The following is a 20176-nucleotide window of genomic DNA, read 5'->3' as shown; positions in this document are numbered from 1 at the left end:
GGCGGGATTTATTATATTTATACATGTTTCTGTTTTACAAGCAAAACTGAAGAAGCGTGATTTCAGCAACCTACCCAAGCTAAGTTTCATCAGTTCTTAATCAATGATTATGAGAATTAATAAACATATTGCAATGCCCCATGAGCTGTAAAAATAATTTTTCCTAATTTTTACCTCAGTCAGTTCATTAAAACGGTAAAGCGAGTAATTTCAGTAACTTTCGTGCGTCTAATTTTGTCAATTTACAACCTTTAATAATGAGATTGCGTGATCAGATTACGTACACTCATTTTAATGTCCAATGCGCTGTGGAGGGAATTTAAAATTTTCATCTTATCCCGTATTCCAACATGTAAAATGGGTGTATCTGTGGGCAGGGTGGCCCAGTGGTTAAAGTTCAGAGTATCAAGATTGGCGCAGAGAGGCGCGGGTTCGATCCCAGCTCTGTGCACAGTTTCTGGTCAGAATCGGCAAGGAAGCCGGGCTTAAGCATAGCAGAATTGTAGCAGTGAGTTGCGAGTTCGAGGCCGCAACAAGCTGAGGATGTTCTGCGATGTTAAGAATCGGCGACAGGCCTACTTCCTACTAAACGCTGAAACCGCTATTGTTATTATTATTAACAGATTAACTGTAGTGCAAGGCGTTCGCGTTTCGTGCACATTATAGATTGTCTTTGACCTTTGCATACCGAGGTATGATGTGCGCCAAGGGCTTCTACATTTCGGCGTGCATAGTAGATTAACAAATCATTGTAAATAATTGGCTTTGGAAGTTGTCGATCGTCTCAAACGATTTTTATTTCTTTTTGAATAGTAAATTTTACCATTAGTGCTTCAGTGAGTATATGTGAGTTATAAATAATTTGAAATTATACGTCATATTAATCATTATTACTTGACCACTACTAGTTAAAAGTCAAAACATCAAGTCAGTAATTTAAGTACTGGAGCCAGGGTAAATAATATTTATATGGTGTCAGCGTTACGGCTTAATTTTTGATTGGAACCATGATTTCGTAAATTAATTTTACAGCAGTGGCGGCTAATTAAAGGGTGGAACCTTTCTAATTGTGCAATTAGACATGATCATAACCAGAAATCACAATTAAATAAAAATAACTACCACTTCCATAAATGACACATGATTTCATTCTACTCTCTATGAGTGCCCATCAAGATATGTTGGGTTAAGGTTACACACAGAATTCAATGTTCGGGGCACATGCACAACGCTGGTAATTCCCTACGCAGCTGAGTGGACTGGTTTTGCCACCGGTCCACTGGTGGCAAAAATCCCGTTTTACCATTTTCATGAAAATTTTGCTGATTTAGGAATGAGGAAAACACTCGTAGAAAAAAACACGCATTTAACATTAAAAGGTGTGTATTCCATTTCATAACGATAGTTTGCGAATTGCCGAAATTAGGGTTCGTAAGTCGCTGATATGACTAGTTTTACAGTTCTCTGCAAAATCATCTCCGCAGCATATTGGGCAGTAAAAGATGTGTAATTAATTTCTTAATTATTGGTTACAAATTGACGAAATTACTCGTGCGTAAGTAGCATTAACCTAGCCGCCTCGTTAGCGCAGGCGCAGCGCCGCGATGACCACTCTGTAGCCGACCTGCACTTCGGTCGCATGGTGTTAACATTTCGCCTTGGGGCATCAGTAGCATCTGGCATACAATGGGAATAATGATGCTGCTGAGTATTCGTAAATTTCGTAATAGATGTTGGAGTAGATTAGATTTAGTCGAAATTTCGGCTCTCACGCTTTCATTGCTTTTTGGTTTGCTTGATTCTTAACGCGTATTTATTAGTTCTTTCGATGGTACGAGTGATATCTCCATGTTTGCAGCTGTGCAAGAAATTATGAACTAGAATTGAAGAAAGTCTGCCATTTTTAATGGCACTTGCCTAAAATTTTGTTAAACATTATTGAGAAATGTTATAATCCCTGGCTCGAGTGCTCCTGTATGGGATGCCATGTATACTTCCAGCCTCTGTGTTAGGCTGTTGTCATGGAAATCTTAGTTGATTTTCATTTGCTTTCTACAAATCCCAATCTCATCAAAATTCAGTTTGTTGATACTATTCAACAACATACTTTTAATGATTACTATTTTCATTAGAGATAGATTAATGCAACTCAATAGATTACGCCACTCGATGGATATATTATTATTATAATTCGACTTCATATATAAAGAAATTTAATAGCTTTCTTGATAGCTTAATTCAAGCTTTGTATTAAGTCGTATTGTTTACCATTAAAAAAAATACATGTGAACGTCCCACTCTTTTTTTATTTGTAACTTATTATGAGTATATATGCTCAGTGTACGCATGCATGTCTGTCAGACCATCGTCAGGCAGCTGAGGCCGTTGTATGGCGGCTTAAATTAGAAGCTTATATCAGGCCTCGTCCATCAGCACAAGATTAACAACGCAACTCATGCCGCATTGCCTGACGTCAGAAGGTATTGGGCATCTTAGGGGAAAATATTTTACCATGTGTTTAATATGCATTTTCTTTCGCGCAGTAAGTGGATAGACGCGCTCTCCTTACATCATAATTATATGATAATTTAGCTGACTTAAACATTGAGCACCGCAAACATTGAATACGGCAAACATTGAATACGGCAAATATTGAATAAGGCAAACATAGAATACGGCAAACATTGAACACGGCATACATTGAACACGACAAACATAGAATACGGCAAACATTGAACATGGCAAACATAGAATAAGGCAAACATTGAATACGGCAAACATTGAACACGGCAAACATTGAATACGGCAAACATTTACGGCAAACATTGAGCACAGCAAACATAGAATACGGCAAACATTGAATACGGCAAACATTGAATACGGCAAACATTGAATACGGCAAACATTGAATACGGCAAACATTGAATACGGCAAACATTGAATACGGCAAACACTGAATACGGCAAACATAAAATACGGCAAACATAAAATACGGCAAACATTGAATACGGCAAACATAAAATACTGCAAACATTGAATACGCAGGCGGCAGATCAACAAATCACTTGTCACTGGCTTATAGAAAAAAGCCGACGGGAGCGTTTTGTTTTGTGAATGGTAATGCTAATTTGAAAGTATATAAAATATCACTGGATACAACTAAAGTGATGATAGCTGAAAAAAAAACAATATGAACACAGATTATAGTTCGAGAGACATGACTACAAACTACAAACAGCCAGCCTTACATCTTCACATATCTAAAAGTGGAAGTTTACTGAGTTGCTCGCCTCAAAAAATAAGATATTCACGCCTCGTGTTCTGCCGCAGCTTGTCTAGCACATTATAGCGCGTATGAAACTGCTAAGAGGTGCTGCTCTGCTCCACGGCATCTCTGGCCTCATGCCAGATAGATCCTAATTCGTGAATTACAAGCACCATAAAAATTCTAACATCGTTAGAATGCCTACCTCATGCATTAATTTGTATGTCTTGGTAGATCTTGTCTTGCAAGTTACACGGCTTGGAACAAGTTCTAGCCTCAGGCTTCATATCTCGAATGATATAAATAAGCTTTATAAAAATGCTACCATCGAAAATATGCTTATCTTTGGCCGCATGTCTTAATAGATCTAGTATTACTAGTTATATGTCTTAAAAAATAATACTGCCCTGATTCCATAAATGTCTTTCCACATTTAGTCATTCTTGTTTAGGATTGAAAATGCTAACCTTTGGCATTATGTCTTGGCAGATCTTATCTTGCGAGTTATACACCTTTTGAAAAAAAATCTATGAAATTAAATCTTAAATCTAGAGAGAGCTAAGTTCGAATCTCCGGTTCAATTCTGAAATCAAAGTAGTCAAAAAGTGAATTATGGTTTGTCCTTATGAACTTAAATTTGTTATTTGGATTGGAAAAGTGAAGATTTACGACATTGAAATCAACTGCTAGTTTAAACTGGATTTAATTCATAATAAAAGGTATTTTAAAGTTCATTGTTTCATCAGCTTATCTAGCGTTGCTCAGAATAAATAATTCTAGAATCCTGTTCACTTCTATCCAGTCAATAACTTTTTAACTAAAATGGTATATAGTTTAGGGAACTCCTTCCAAAACATTATCAGCACTGGAACTGAAAGAATTCTTCTCAGTTTTGAAAGTTGAAGGAAATTTAGTTCTTTACCTGTAAATAAACAATGCAGAAAACAAACTAAAAATTATATTTCAATTATTTAATCGCCTTCGCACTTTTAAAACTTTCATTTTAAAGACATTTAAGATTGTTTTTAACGTTAAAAAGCTTTCTGATAATTTTGAACGCAAAAGTTGCCAGCAATACTCAAGGAACGCATTCAGGCATTTTTTTATTGCTAGCTTCAACATGGTCCATCAATTCTTTCCAAGTTTTAACTTTTCGAGATGTTATTTTTGCTACTGCCAACACGGCGTTGACGTGGTTTCTTGGGGGAACCTTGAACCGGTCAATCAAACTATCGACAAAAATAATTTGTAGAGATATAACATCAGAATAATAAAAATGTTGATAATTCGGAGGTTTACGCTGAGGAACTTAAAACCTGCCGGTTCTCGGGATTGCATCAATGTTACTTCTGAAAAGTTGTTGGAGATACAGAATTTTCCATCCAGTCATATCTTTAGGCAAGTATACTGTCAATCGACAATACAAATTAAGATCAATCAGGGTTCATTTGGGTATAAAATAGAAGTTGCACAAAAATCACCATGGTTTGTTATATGCGCGATAATGTCGAAAGAGGATCATCTAAATATAAAGATTTCACAGTAACAGAATGAAAAGTTAATATAAATAAACATGAAGCGTAGTATTAAGCATGAAGTGTTCAGAGTATTATTAAGTATTAAGTGCTAAAATCGCGTGCGTTAAAGATTGTTCTCGAATACATTCAATTTGTGGCTTCATGGACATCTCATATAATGCTGAAGGATCAATAATCACAAAAAAATATGATTCCCTTCAGATCACTGTTGTACATATTTAAATCCCCAACATAAGAAAGTTCTTAGCTTAAGAAATGCCAATCCATCACAACAATCATACCTTCGGTTAACACTGTGTAGCGGCACACAAAAAGAATAAATTTCTTATTCTATAACAGCAATGAAAGAATCATCCCATCGGTTCACACAAAAAGAATACATTTCTTATGCAGTGAACACGAGGATACTGTGTAGCGGCACACAAAAAGAATAAATTTCTTATTCTATAACAGCAATGAAAGAATCATCCCATCGGTTCACACAAAAAGAATACATTTCTTATTAGGATCGTGGCACACAAAAAGAATAAATTTCTTATTCTATAACAGCAATGAAAGAATCATCCCATCGGTTCACACAAAAAGAATACATTTCTTACCCAGTGAACACGAGGATCGTGGCACACAAAAAGAATATATTTCTAATGCAGTGAACACGAGGATCGTGGCACACAAAAAGAATTTCTAATGCAGTGAACACGAGGATCATTGAACAGAGTCGCAAATCAGGGCAGAGGCGCATGAAGTTCTCTCTAATCTCGTTACGAGGCTCACAGCTCCCAGCTCCCGGCCACGTGACGCTCGTCCCTCTCCTCCAGTTTATTCTTAGTTTCGGCAGTGTTGCAGGAATGTCCGCGTTGTGCTCCCCTGTGCATTATAAGTGCCTTCAACGTTTTGCATGACACAAGGCTGCATTCAGTAATGGGATATGTTTAATAAACTTCAATGGTAAGAAGTGAAGCATGACACAAGGCTGCATTCAGCAATGGACTATGTCTAATATACTTCAATGATAAGAAGTGAAGCATGACACAAGGCTACATTCAGTAATGGGATATGTCTGATATACTTCAATGATAAGAAGTGAAGCATGACACAAGGCTACACTCAGTAATGGGATATGTTTAATAAACTTCAATGATAAGAAGTGAAGCATGACACAAGGCTACACACAGTAATGGGATATGTCTAATATACTTCAATGATAAGAAGTGAAGCATGACACAAGGCTACACTCAGCAAAGGGATATGTCTGATATACTTCAATGATAAGAAGTGAAGCATGATACAAGGCTACACACAGTAATGGGATGTGTCTGATATACTTCAATGATAAGAAGTGAAGCATGACACAAGGCTACACTTAGTTATGGGATATGTCTAATAAACTTCAATGATGAGAAGTGAAATATAGTTATTAGCTTAATTAATTTCGTGCAACATGAACCAAAGTTCATTCCTATGAAGTGATACTAGGCACGAAGTATTTGACATTCTTCCAATAAAAAAAATGAATTCGAAACAAACATTGAAGGGCAGTGTACAGTTCCCTCAGTTTAAAGTTTATCAACCGAAATTAATTACAGTTTTGAAAGAATAAAAAATGAGGTACATTTTTTATATATATCGAATTTGTTTGTTTTCATCAGGCGCAAATAAAACTTTTGATTTAATTTCTTATTTTGGCTGCCCAAGTGAAGAGCCACTATCGACCTGGCTGAAATAGTTTAAGACCAGCACATTATGAGTGAATGGGACTTTGACGGTAAAACTATTAGACGGTTGCAATTTACTAGATCTTCGCCTCAGCACCACACGATCGACTCCAGTTCTGGTCCTGCATTGTCTTCCGAGTCACAAGATAAGTTCAATGAGCCGAAAAAAAATTTGGACTTTAGAGAGAACCTTATTTACTCCCAAATTTTAATGAATACTAGCGAAGGAGCTGTCAATTTCTCTGTGGACAAACAAGATTCAGAATTCGTCGAAACCGTCAGTAACCATTTACGTTCTAAGTCATCCTTGTGTGGAGAGGATGAAGATAAAAACGATAATTTAGACAAAGAGATTATTGTTGCTGAACGAGAAATTGGAGAATTGGAAAGTCACGCTCTTACCGAGTCACGGTCAAATAGCGAAGAATCGGATTCATACAAATCATGCGTAAGCGAAACAGAAGACCCAGCTTTGACAGCAACATCTAACATCTTTTTAAAACATGAAACTCCGCCTCCTCAGTTGAAAGTTCACCATTTTTCAAAACAATCAATGTACGGAAATATCGCGAACAGGGATGTGCTTATTACTTCAAAACAAATTAAGAAAAGTCAGGAATTGAAAATAAAAAGCGAAGGCGCTTCTTCAAGCAGACTTATATCTCATAAACCAGAAAATCACTTAACGAAATTGTGCACAGCGTCTCCTAACAAGAAAGTCAAGGAAAGTGCTTTTTCTACGACAAAATATTGCAGTGCTGCTGTAAATAGCGACATGCGGAAGGGTTATGAAAACCAAACTAATGAAACTTCTTCTCTTATAGATAGTGGACGATTAACAACCTATACATATGATGCAGGAACGCAAACGGAACAAAATTATTTATTCTCAGATTTGACGCAGCAGGAATTCACTGAAGTGAACAAATATCACTCAACTTATCATGATGAGATGAAACAAAACCATCCAACGGGGATTGCGGCGTCATCAGCGTTATTAAAGTCAGAAGATAAGTCAAAAATTATCACGCATAATCCTGTCCAATTCCATGCCTATTGTAACAACCATTCTGATAAGACCAGGAGAAGTGCTTCTTCGGCAATAAAATACCAAACTATTTGTGGCAGAACGGAAAAATCTCGCAACAAATTACTTACATGCCCTCAAATTTTTCCTTCGACCAGCAATCAACAACTGCTTACCGATCGAGGGGTTTATCCTGGAATCAAAAACGAACTTCAAGGCTTTGGTATCGATCGTAGTTACAACAAACAGGAAAATACTGGAGTGTCGAAGGTAGAAGCCTCTAATTTTACCTCAGGTTTATGCAACAAAACCAGTAAGATTACATGTAGTGATAAGCGGGAAGGGTCCCTAACGCGACAAGACTTCCTTCTTGGCAAGTGTGTTGCTGCGTCAGGCAGCAGTCGCCGTCTACCAGCATCTGACAAGGACGAGGATAGACAAGCCGCGGGTTCTCACTTGACTGATGCAAGAGTTGCCCGTGACTCTTCAGCCCACGCGGTTGTTGATCTCCAGCCCAAAAAGTTGTACACGCGCCAAAAATTTGACCATAACTGCAGAAATGATGGTAATAGGGAAAATTTGAATTCGTTTTTCGATTCAAACAGTTATAAAAATATTCATATCTCATCTGGTCACGAAAAGAAATTACTCAGGAGAAATTCCGACTTAAGTCTGAGTAAATCAGGTGAAAGTGTGACTCAGGAAATAAATGAAGGCACGATTGTTTCGCAAGGTAAGACTGGTGTGGTAAATCCTCAAGTTTTCCTCAACGAGTGGAAAGACGACATAAATTTGCAGAGTGACGTTTTTGAAACAGAGTTGATTGTGAGAGAACGTAAATTCAAAGGCGGGAAAGTAAGCACTTTGACTTCGAAAGACGATATCAATATCTTTACTGATAATGATTCGAAGTCAGGAAAACCAACCGTGGTTAGTTCAACGCTCCCAGTCCCTACTGCAATAACAGTTGGTCGAAGTGCAAGTTTCAACGACAAATACTTGACAAAATCGAAGCACGAATCAAACGCCAGCTCTCTCTTGCGGCACCGGTGTCATTCTTCAAGTAGTCAGTGTTTGTCTGGCGACTATTTCCATTTTCAGAACTTTAGGAGGTTTATAAGTTCTCCTAAGCGACACAGAACAGGGGACAAAATGGCTAATTCCAGTCCGGTTGGATCAGAGTCCAGTTCTTTGAGCTCAACCATGGAGAATAGAAAGAACAAAACGATCCGACAGATGGGGACTAACTTTGTCCGTAAAATATCAAAACCATCGAAAAGTGAAATCATCTTTAAAAGAACAGAAACTTCTGAACAGAGTGGGGAGTTTCGACGGGCTATTGCATCTGCCACAGCTGCCTGTAACGGGAGCATCGGTGGCGACCCCTCTTTAATCGCTTATGAAGAGCTTCTTAAGTTATTCCTGTGTCCAGGATGCCAGATGTTGATGTCTCCTCCTCTTCCACAGTGCCGGAAAGGACACATTGTGTGTTCTCAATGTAAGCTTAATTCTAAGAACGTGTGCCCCATATGCAAACAACGTTACGCCGAAGGCTGCAATGTCATGATGGAGCAGGTGAGAAGAAATTTGCTCCCTCCAAATTATTCCTAAACTTTGCGACTGATGTTTCCTCTAGCTGCACACTATAATTTTTCCTTTAGAATAGAATAGAAGTGTCGGCACTGAAGAAATAGGCCCATGGCCTATTTCAGGCCCATGTTAGGAAGATGATCGACTGTTCTTTACTTGCATTAATACGAGGCATGTTTTTTAAGTAAGTACAGTTTTTGGAATTAAAAAATGACGTGCAAATATATCGCAATAATTTTATTTTTACATGGAAGCCTGAACCTTAATCTACTTTTCCACATAATTTCCGTGAATATTGAGGCACTTGTCATAACGTGGCACCAGTTTTTTGAATACCCCTCTGATAAAATTCTGCCGCCTGTCTTGTTAACCACTGCATCACAAATGTTTTGACTTCGTTATCGTCTTGAAGACGCCGACCGCCCACGTGCTTGCAATATCTTGCAAGATTTAGCAATATCTTGCAAGATTTAGCAATATCTTGCAATACCTAGCAATATCTTGCAATATCTTGCAATATCTTGCAAGCTTTAGCAATATCTTGCAATATCTTGCAAGATTTAGTAATATCTTGCAATATCTTGCAATATCTTGCAAGATTTAGCTTCTTTAAGTGCAGGAAGAAATGGTAGTCACTAAGTGCCAGATCAGGGCTGTATGTAGGATGATATAGAGTTTCCCATTTAAATGATTTGATGAGTGGTTAACAAGTCAGTGGTTAACAAGTCAGGTGGCAGAATTTTATCATGAGGGTATTCAAAAACTGGTGCCACGTTATGACAAGTGCCTCAATATTCACGGAAATTATGTAGAAAAATAAATTAAGGTGCAGGCTTTCATGTTAAAAAAAATTATTGCGATATCTTTGCACGTCTTTTTTCTTCCAAAACGGTACTTACTTAAAAAACATGCCTCGTAGATGCAATATTGACTACTGAATCAACGTTTGGCACAAGCAGTAATAATTATGTATGTGCCTTTCACATGCAGCACAGATCATTTTTAGCGCATTTTCTCATTTAGGGAAAAAATTCACTATTGTGCTCGTCTGTGTCCATCTGTCTGTCCGTCTGTCCGTCCGTCTGTCCGTGACCTCAAGTTTTCGTCGACGAGAAAATGCGCTCTCTGTCACTCACTGCAGTGAATACAGAGTTACATTTTTTCTTTCTGTTTGACGTTTCATTGCTGACTTTTCATTTGTGGGTAGTAAAAATAAGATAAGCGTAACGACCTTCAAGATGGGTGACAGGAACACTCGCTCTTGTCGCCTATTTTAAATGCTGGCACATTTTCTTTCACTTCGATTTCACCTTCTGTCAAAGTTGACTAATGGCGCGTCTGATTCGCTTGCCGCGCGTTCTGTATTCGGTTAAACTTATTATCTAAATGATATTATACAACACTAGGCTTCCTGAGCAAAAAATAGTCTCATGTATTATAATGACTAAGACATGAATAGTTTATAATATAATTATACTGTAATTAACTAGTGATTTAAATGAAAGTTTTGCATTTACAAAATTTTCACTAGTGATCTGCAGGTTTCATAACTCATAACAGAAAATCATTGCTGCTCTTAACCGAGACTCAACATCACATTCATGAGGTTGATCTCGTTTATCTTTAGTTCGAAGTACAAGTAATGTGGTCAGAAGCCATGCCAGCACCAGACGCGTCCGTACAGCTCATAACTTCTTATCTTATCACAGGTTTATCATCTGCTCAAGCTACCCTGCCGCTTCTCGTCTCATGGCTGCACGCGTCTCATAGTGCAGGCCGAGAAAACGGAACACGAAGCGTACTGCTCGCACAGGCCCGTTAGCTGCAACTACGCGAACAACGGATGTTCTGAACAGCTGCCGTACTCGCTGATGCTGGAACACGTCAAGACATGCGACTTTAAAACTAATATTATCGTAGGAGTTATTTAGATCTGTTTTAGGCATTAATGAAACCGATTGTATATTTTTAGAGCAACTGACTTTATGCGGATCGTCCCATACATCAAGACGTTCCTTAACTGTAGGAATATTGTAAACGTATTTAAATGTCTCAGGATTTATGTATTTCTGAACATTTTAGCTCTAGTGTTATGTCTGTTATCATTCTTATGTTAACGTTTCTCCCGTTAAACATTTTACGGTAATTTTTCCGAAGGTTAAATCATTTATAGGTCGGAAAGGGCAGGTGGTAACAGTTCAAAGTACCAGGATTGGAGCAGCGAGTTGCGGGTTCGATCCCAGCTTCCAGGGACAGTTCTAGTCAAAATATACGAAGTTGCCGGGGTGTTGAGAATAGCAAGATCGGGAAAATGAGTTGCGTGTGCGAGACCCCAGTGAGCTGTGAGATTTATGCGATTTCTAGAATCAGCGACAGGTCAGATTTGGCCTATTGCCGTAGTCAACGCCTCTATTACTTTAGTTGCTTAAGTTCCTTATTGACGTTGAATACATCCTCAGGCGTGAGAAAAACATCCCTATCATTTGATATCGAACAAAATATTTAAGCCTCTAATGTTCTGAAAGATGTCTGTGTTATTTAACTTACATTCATAGGTTTTTCAAAGAATCAATTCGTAAAGAAATTTCAGTTTACACACTAAGTTAGCTGGATATAATCAAACGTTGGGTGCAAATTCCGTAGATTACTGGAGCACGCGTAATTTTCATTATTATTTTATTATTAAGTCATGCATTATTTTCACTGTATTTATGTGTAAATGTTTCATTATCAAATAATTTGTGTTCTCTCCATTGGGCTCATTAGATTCAGTTTCATTGATGAAGAATTAAACTTGAAAATTCCCCCAAGCCTAGAAGTTTATTCACATTGCAATGGCAAACATGCTATCCGAATTTCACAAGTGTCATTTCAGCCACTTCTGAAATAGAATCACTGTAATTAGAACAGAACACGGGAGATAAATAAAAAATTCTGATGCAATAAAGCGAAGGCATATCAAGTCGTTAATTGAAGACGGTAGTCTCGCAACCAAGGAGCCTGACGACGGCTGAAAAAATAGGCTTTTAAACTAAACGAAAGTTATGTTGTCAGAGCCGGCGAAAAAAGTAAGAAAAAGTTAAAACTATGATTTAGGGAGGCAGTGAGATTGTTTATTACAAACATAATCTGAAGGAGTTAGATCTCCCGACCGTCCAAATACAGTTTTGGAATTCGTAAGTTTACAAAAATTTACTCGAATAATCCTGGACGGGATATTCTAAACATTAGTTTTCACATTTTTATGCGGAATTCTGTTCGCCAAAAATTGATGGTGTTTGTAAAAAGAAATTCAAAGCAATAGCTACGTCAACTTTTGAGACCGTTCCTCAAGTCTATTCCTGTCGTTGATGTTCAAGCAAAGCCGAGTTTGTTGTGGTGCGGCTTTGACATCGAGCGACGGCGCGTTTAGATTGTTTACTAAGTTAGTACACAAAGTCACCGCTTGGGCAAGACAGCCTCTCGAAAGTGAAACGTTTACACGCGACGTGAGTGACAGCAACGACTTGTGACACTTAAAACAGCTCCTAGACGCTCAATATTATTGAGCGTCTATTGACGGGTTGCGCAATATATTATGTGATTTTTGAGAATATTGAAAATATTTGGCACAAACGGGAAGATATTGTGCAATAATCTCGTCAAGTGCGTTCCTAACGGTCGTTCAAAATGGTTATGTCGATCACTGGTCCGTATCATGGCAGGCGAAAGAAACTTCTTCTAGACTTCATTAAGCTTTATAGTGTTCCCCAAGCTTCATGGGATTTTAAATGCATAGACGATAACAGTAGTTCGAAAAATGGGAGCAGTATGAGATACTGTTTAGACAGCACTCACATTACATTACCTATTTAATGACTTTTTAAATAAAATTCTCTGTCAATAAGCCAGTACTTGAACTATTTCTCGCTTTTTGCGACCCTTCTATATTCTACAGCTTTCGGCCACAAAATCATGACACAACACGATTCAGTTTCGGTCAACAGGTTAACTTCATGAGTATGACAGGGACTGTTAGCGCAACATGGTTGTACGTCTAGGGGCGTAGTTGCGCAACCCGTCAAATTGGCCCCTAGACGCTCAATAATATTGAACAACATAAAAATATTGTGCGTCTAGAGGCCGCTTTAGAGATAATAGAAATTGGCCGAAGTTCAGTTCAACATCACAGAAAAAGGCATGCGATGAATACTAGTTTAAAGACAGAAACAAATTTTGAAAGAACGGTTTCAGGAAAGAATAATCTTTTTTCTTCAAAGAAATATCTGACGTTACCACAGTTTTTAATATAGAACCGTCACAATTTACAAAGGAAAAGTTACAACGCTGGGCAAGTAGTACCTTCTGATAAACACGACATGTATTTTCGCGCTGATACTCGTTTGTAAGCACAACATCCGACATGTTTGATAAAGAAAAGTAAATTGACTATTTATCGGACAAAAAACAATGTAATGCATCCTAGACGACTAGCAACAGAATTGTGAAAACGCATCCATATCTAATTACACCTCATCACGAAAGTACAAACAAAAGTCCTCAATTAAGGAGGTTTCGCTCATTTAAAGTTCGTGAAAATAAAACGCACCCCTTGCATTTAAAATGCACAATCAAGGATGATACTTTCAAAAAAATTTAAGAGATCATACGTTCATCAACCAATCATTGACGGCCTTTCAAGCAAAATCCACCAATCATGGACAAGAAAATAGAGCGAAAGTACTTACGTTCACTTAGCGAGTTTTGAATGTATGGCTCCAGCGCATTAAAGTTGGCGTGGAAGAAGCTGCGTTAGCATTACGTATTTAGTATACTAGGTGAACAGAAACGACGTCACACCAAAACAATGCCGCGCTGCTGAAAAGCACCTCGAGCTCTCTTCTCGCTGTCTCAGGAACCCTGTCCAGAGGGGCACAAGAGCCCGCCTCACAAGCCTTCTGACACACAAAGCTAGGCATCAAGTGGCCCAATTGCAGGGAAATCACAAAGTGACGAAAACTTACTATGACTGAATACGGTACGCAATTATCAGTGATTATACAAAAGGTGAAATGTCCACAGAGGCACAAATTTCAGGCCGTTAGCGATATTTAGTGGAGATGATGAGCTAAAAACACGAAGAAATAATTTTCAGTAGCAACTTTGAATGATTCTGATGATCGGGCAAAAAACCCTTGCAACAAACTTGGGAGCATGAAGATCTAGTAAAGAGGTAGAGAAATGACGTGCACGACGAAAATGTAAGTCTGACCTCTGACTTATTAGCAACACAAAATATTGAGAAATCGATTTTTTTCAGTTTATTGCTACAAATGACGAATAAATTTGAAGTCATATAATGCAAAACAATTATCAGTATTTCCGTTTACCCAATGTCTTTAAATTTCATCCCCCAATAAAAAACTTGAATTCGGTAAAGGTTGTAAACACATACACAAGTATTGAGGGCTTCATATCGGTTAAAATTTAGTTAATTCATGTATAACAACTTCGCATAATTGCATTGTATTAATCATCATTTCTTTAATACATCATGATTTCATTCAATATTATTTCAAGTTTCATAAATTCGTTGCGGTCAATTGGAAAAGGGCTTATGTCTGATTGGTCTGATTAGAAAGAAGTTTATGACTGATTGGTCTGATTGGAAAGGGGTTTTTGTCTGATTGGGAAGCGGCTAATGAACATTCAAGGGTTGTTAATTATTCATTAATTCAGTAATGCAACTGTGCAGGCTACGTAATTCGAAAGATACCTACTAGATACACGAAATAAGCAATAGTTCTCTCAGTATATGTTAATAGCATTAGTCCCTAACAAGACATATGCACCGGACTGACCGGTGCGAACGCTGACAGTGCGAACGTCGGGCACGTCAGGAAGACGGGCGGCGGCCTCCCAGTCCGCGCACAGTCGCGACAAGAAGTCGAAGTCGCCGCCAGCCGAGGCTTCATCGAACTCAGCGCCCGTGCCGGGTGGGTAGTAGCCTGTGGTTACAGGCAGTAGACGGGGAAGGCATAACTAGCGGCAGTAGCAGTAAAACAATATGATGTAAGAGTCTTGACAGAAAAACTATACGAAGTAAAGAGTTATGATAGTAAAATCAATTAATTAACATAATATACTGAAGGAAAAAAAAAAAAACAAATTTTATTAGGCAATCTCCGGTTTTAGTTGCAGTTGCCCAGGTTTAGTGCCTGCAATTATTAAGCTCCAGTTAGAGTATAACAGTTATAATTTGCAAGGACCTGTTTATACTCACCTACGCCAGACATCGACACAAAGACTTTAGGCTTCACTGCAGTCTTCCTTATAGCCTCAGCTAAATACCTGCACAACGCAACACGGAGAATAGGAATACAACTTAAATAGGTTTGTAATCCAGTCATTCAAAAAAAGGTTCATAGATGAAAAAAAAATACTCGTATCAAATGATGTAAATATACGGGGCGTGATAATAAAGTAACTATTTGACATAAAAAAACAGGTAAATTTTTTCAATAGTAATCCAATCAAATAAAATGCCATGTTTTACTCTAATTTTCAACACAGTTCCCATTCATAATAAGACATTTAAGGTATCTCGGGACCATAGTTCTCATTCATCGTAAGACATTTATAGTATCTCGAGACCATAGTTCCCATTCATAGTAAGACATTTATAGTATCTCGGGACCATAGTTCCCATTCATAGTAAGACATTTATAGTATCTCGGGACCATAGTTCCCATTCATAGTAAGACATTTATAGTATCTCGGGACCATAGTTCCCATTCATAATAAGACATTTAAGGTATCTCGGGACCATAGTTCCCATTCATCGTATGACATTTATAGTATCTCGAGACCATAGTTCCCATTCATAATAAGACATTTAATGTATCTCGGGACCATAGTTCCCATTCATAATAAGACATTTATAGTATCTTGGGACCGGCTTTTGTATGCATCATCAGAGAAACTTGCTGCCAGATTAGACATCCACAGCTTCATGGTCGTTTTCATTTCGTCATCATCGGACTGGCGCCGATTGCCAGAGGCTTCTTCAAGTGCTAAGCTAAGGACGACATCGTGAATCATCTGTTCTATTTCATTTTACAACCGACTTCTTGAATCATTTATCGGTAATTACTGAAGGCGTCACACTTCGTTCCTCAGCATGCATATTTGCGCGGCTTTAAAGCACCAAACCATTTCCGCACTTTCCAATACTCATAATATCTTCATCATACTGGTTTCACTGATTTAGTGATGAATTTCAACTGATTCGNATGGGCTACATGGCGTACATGCGCTACACGGCGTACATGAGCTACACGGCGGCCGCAGCGCTGTAGCCTCGTAATTTGAAACGGTACTAACTTAGAAACGAAGCCTCGTATATATAAAATAACATTTTTGTTGCTGCATTGCTGATTAACACCGTATTGCTCTGACTTTAGATGTGCAAATAAACAGCAGGCTAACAGTATGGCAGGTTTGGCCTGCTAATTCAGTGCTAGATAATATTTTGAACCATTAACATGCTAAAACATTGATCAAGCAAATAGTGAATTCAACATATTATTGACCAGATATTTGTACTGAAAAAAAATTATTCCAAAATATATTCACACATCAAGCAATTATAAATTAAATTAATAGAATAGAAGTGTCGGCACTGAAGAAATAGGCCCATGGATGATTTATAGATGATTTATTTTCAAGAAATGAGGAAGGAAGTAACCCACCTGGTCGTCTCAACTCTGGATGCCCAGACGTTCTGTTTGAAGCCTGGAGTCCACCGGCGCATTGGGTCGAGGACGTTCTGACCGGCGACGTTCACCACAGCCACGCAAGTTGAAGGCAGGCCTGATGTACAAAGTTCCTCCTGAACAAACAGAACAGATCGTCTTACAGAGTATGAAGGAAACCTGTACAACATTGATAACTGTTATAGATGAACAGAACAGATCGTCTTACAGAGTATGAAGGAAACCTGTACAACATTGATAACTGTTATAGATGATTATGAATTCAATATCAGCGGGACAGGAAATAAAGCGCAAATGTGATTCATAAGAATAATTAAGAAAAGTATCTATTATTATAATAGTTCAATTTCAAGCGTTGCAAAACCATCACCTGCATAATAATGAATACCGTATTGTATATTCAAAATGTTGCATTCTATTAAAATTTTATTAGGCAACCTGCTTTTTGATCTCCCAGCGCCAGCAAGAAATTTTGTTCAACTCATTTAAAATGCAAATAAGAAGCATGCTTTGGTGTTCAATCAAATTAGCATAAAAAAAGCTTCTGCTAAATCACACCAATTTATTATAATATATAAATTTGAGAGAAAAAGGCATTGCTCAAAATAGAACAAAAATGCTTGAAATTTTCTTGTTCTGATCTCAGAAAATCAGCTTATCTTGGGAGGTATCCATGATGATGGATGGCATACAAAATACTAGCAACAACCAGGATACCTACTGGCACAGTACCAGTATCCACAGTACCAGATACAAGACAGTTTTCAGGATACCAGATAGTATTCATGCTCCAATATAGAACCGTATCCTGAATGATGTCAAAGTGAACACAAAGTAAGCTCAATTAAGATAAAGTACTTTAACCCAAATGGAGCTAAGTGGAACTAGTGTGGAGCCCAAGTAAAGCCTAAGTGACCGAGTGAAGCCGATGAGCAGATGAACATGGGTAACAATTGTATGCTAGTACATGTCACCAAGGGAGGAAACAATTACCTATATAAAATTTTAAAAATAGCAAGTAAAAAACAACAGACTACAGAAGAATTATGATTGGAGATATATTTAAGCATGGAGCAAATTGTGCAACAAAGAATATTTCATTTAATATTATTTAGATCATATTTCTTTTTCTAACCCAAGTGATTCTCCATGCTCCAGGTTTGCGAGAGACCACCACAACATCATAGCCTTTCTTTTGAAGTTTGCTTGTTATGGCAGATCCAATAAATCCTGATCCACCGCCTGAAGGACAGAGAAGTAGTTTAGATCATTTACATTTTTCTAATTCAAAATCATTTAGTTTTCTATGAGTACATTTCCCCAGCTGTTCACAACATATACAGTATGCAATGTTTTAAGGAAGAGTCTCTGAAATTCATTTTGAAGTCATATCATTTTCTAGATGATAAACAAAAATTAATTGTATTTGACAAGCACATTAATAATGAATGGTGGGATGGCATATTTCATGATACTTCATTCACATTATATACATAGCAATCAAACATATTGTACAGAGACAAATAAATCACTTTTTAGCATACCATATATACAAAATAGCATTAGAATATATTTTGGCACAATTAATTTATTGATTACTGTATCAATCACAATTTGCCAGAGCATGGCGTTGGCATATCACAGCAATATACAATGTACAGCACAGTATACAAACATCATGATCAATTGATCATCATATGTATGCTGAATTTTAGCAGTAACAATGTGATACTAATTAACTCATTGGAGTCTAAACTCTAGTATTTGAATTCCAACTTACCAACAACTATTTTTCCAAGTTGTGAAGCCATCAATGACTAGTGACAACTGACAAGAAAGACACTTATTAATGCCAGACTGCCAGTTGCAATAAGAAAATAATGCTGATCATGCAGATTTAAGAAAACCATAAACTTCTGTCATACAATAAACAGCATAGCAGTGATAGCACAGCTTGTGCAAGAAGTTTGGGTACTTATGTAATGAAACAGTTTCATAAAGATACTTTTTATTCTGAAAATGAAAGACATACAAAATGATTAATAGAATTTACTTGATTGCCAATCTGTCTTAAGTTAATGGGAGCGTGAGTGAGTCCATAGTGGCAAAGCAGAGAGTTTTTTAGACTCTCCCTTAAGTTCATTTTCAAGTACTATAAGTAGACCAGTAAAGTATCATGGATACCAGCATTATCATACATAAGAAATTAGTTAAAATCTTGAGTAAATGAGGAAATTAAAAATGAACTGATTCTAAAAAATCTCTGGTTTGTCACTATGCGAGCGCCTGAATAAAAAAATGAAGGAATTACATTTTTTGTGTTTTAATCTCATTTTGTAGGGAGAATTTTTACAAAGTGGCACTGTGACTGTGGCTGCATGCTGCAACAAACTGAGATAGCTTTCATGAACTATGAAAGAACCATGAGGTAGCTCTAATGGTTCTTTCCTGAGGCTGTTTTAAACTTTTATAAAATTACCATTTTATTACTACATATTATGAAATTAACATTTTATTACTACATATGCCAGTGTCTTGCTTGTATGCTTGAAGCAAGAAGAAATGTTATTGCAGCCTGCAGGCACAGGGATGAGTTCAGAGTTGCAAATCAGTTTTTTAGTTTGTAACTCTGTCTCCTAGTGTTAGTTGAAAGTTGGTTCTTGTTTCCAATTCTAGGAATCCTTCTGCCTCAGGAATATTGTATGAACCATGTCCAATGAGTGGCAAAGCAGAGAGTTTTTTAGACTCTCCCTCAACCTCAGGGCTCAGGCCTCAGCCTCTCTGCCCTCTCAGGCCTCAAGTTCATTTTTGAGTCCTAGCTATATCAGTATATGTAGACCACCTCACCACCACTCCACCAGTAAAGTATCCTGGATACCTGCATTATCATACATAAGAAATTGGTTTAAATCTTGAGAAAATGAGGAAATTAAAAATTAAATGATTCTATAAAAGCCTCGGTTTGACGGGTTTGTCACTATGAGTATTGAGTACTGAGTACACTTGACACTTCAATGATGTTGCCATGCAAATGTTGATAACAATTAACATTTAACAAAGACTTAAATTTGACTTGAAAATTTCAGCTCCAGCTCCTTGTTGTTGTTGTTGACATACAACTCCCAAGTCTTTTTCATCTTGATATTCATTGCTGATGCAGACCCGAGGCGGGGGTGAGTGGGAGGCTGGAAGCCTGGGAGGTGGGTGGGAGGTGGGTGGGACTGGGAGGTGACGGCGAGGCCGAGGGGCGAGGTCGCTGACAGCCTGGCATTGGCAAGGTGAGGTAG

General features: G+C 37.7%; 2 protein-coding genes across 2 annotated transcripts; one reads left to right on the top strand and one right to left on the bottom strand.

Annotated features, from left to right (window-relative positions):
• The first annotated feature begins 6620 nt into the window (after nucleotides 1–6620).
• Nucleotides 6621–12345, top strand: LOC108677068. The gene is made up of 2 exons (XM_018165220.2): nucleotides 6621–9120; nucleotides 10845–12345. The coding sequence occupies exons 1-2, from the start codon at nucleotides 6730–6732 to the stop codon at nucleotides 11064–11066; spliced, it is 2613 nt and encodes an 870-aa protein (XP_018020709.2). The 5' UTR covers nucleotides 6621–6729; the 3' UTR covers nucleotides 11067–12345.
• Nucleotides 12346–14430: 2085 nt separating this feature from the next.
• LOC108677061 (epimerase family protein SDR39U1) lies at nucleotides 14431–18903 on the bottom strand. Its single transcript, XM_018165213.1, has 6 exons — nucleotides 18670–18903; nucleotides 18025–18131; nucleotides 16866–17005; nucleotides 15398–15465; nucleotides 14976–15122; nucleotides 14431–14441 (listed from the first exon to the last, which is right to left on the bottom strand). Exons 1-6 carry the CDS (start codon nucleotides 18698–18700, stop codon nucleotides 14431–14433), a joined length of 504 nt encoding a protein of 167 aa, XP_018020702.1. The 5' UTR covers nucleotides 18701–18903.
• Nucleotides 18904–20176: the final 1273 nt, after the last annotated feature.

This window comes from Hyalella azteca, unplaced genomic scaffold (assembly GCF_000764305.2).
Source record: "Hyalella azteca isolate HAZT.00-mixed unplaced genomic scaffold, Hazt_2.0.2 contig15264, whole genome shotgun sequence".
Lineage (NCBI taxonomy): Eukaryota > Metazoa > Arthropoda > Malacostraca > Amphipoda > Hyalellidae > Hyalella > Hyalella azteca.
Note: the sequence above shows the minus strand (reverse complement) of the source record. Positions and strands in the feature narration are given on the sequence as shown.

Bases quoted from the DNA above. Each gene is read 5' to 3' on its own strand.
- LOC108677061 (XM_018165213.1), bottom strand. From the start codon at position 18,700: ATGGCTTCACAACTTGGAAAAATAGTTGTTG. The intron at 17,006-18,024 runs GTTAGAAAAAGA...CTGTTTGTTCAG, and splicing joins GAGCATGGAGAATCACTTGG to GAGGAACTTTGTACATCAGG. The intron at 15,123-15,397 runs GTGAGTATAAAC...CTGTAACCACAG, and splicing joins TGTGTCGATGTCTGGCGTAG to GCTACTACCCACCCGGCACG.
- LOC108677068 (XM_018165220.2), top strand. From the start codon at position 6,730: ATGAATACTAGCGAAGGAGCTGTCAATTTCTCTGTGGACAAACAAGAT. The intron at 9,121-10,844 runs GTGAGAAGAAAT...ATCTTATCACAG, and splicing joins GCAATGTCATGATGGAGCAG to GTTTATCATCTGCTCAAGCT.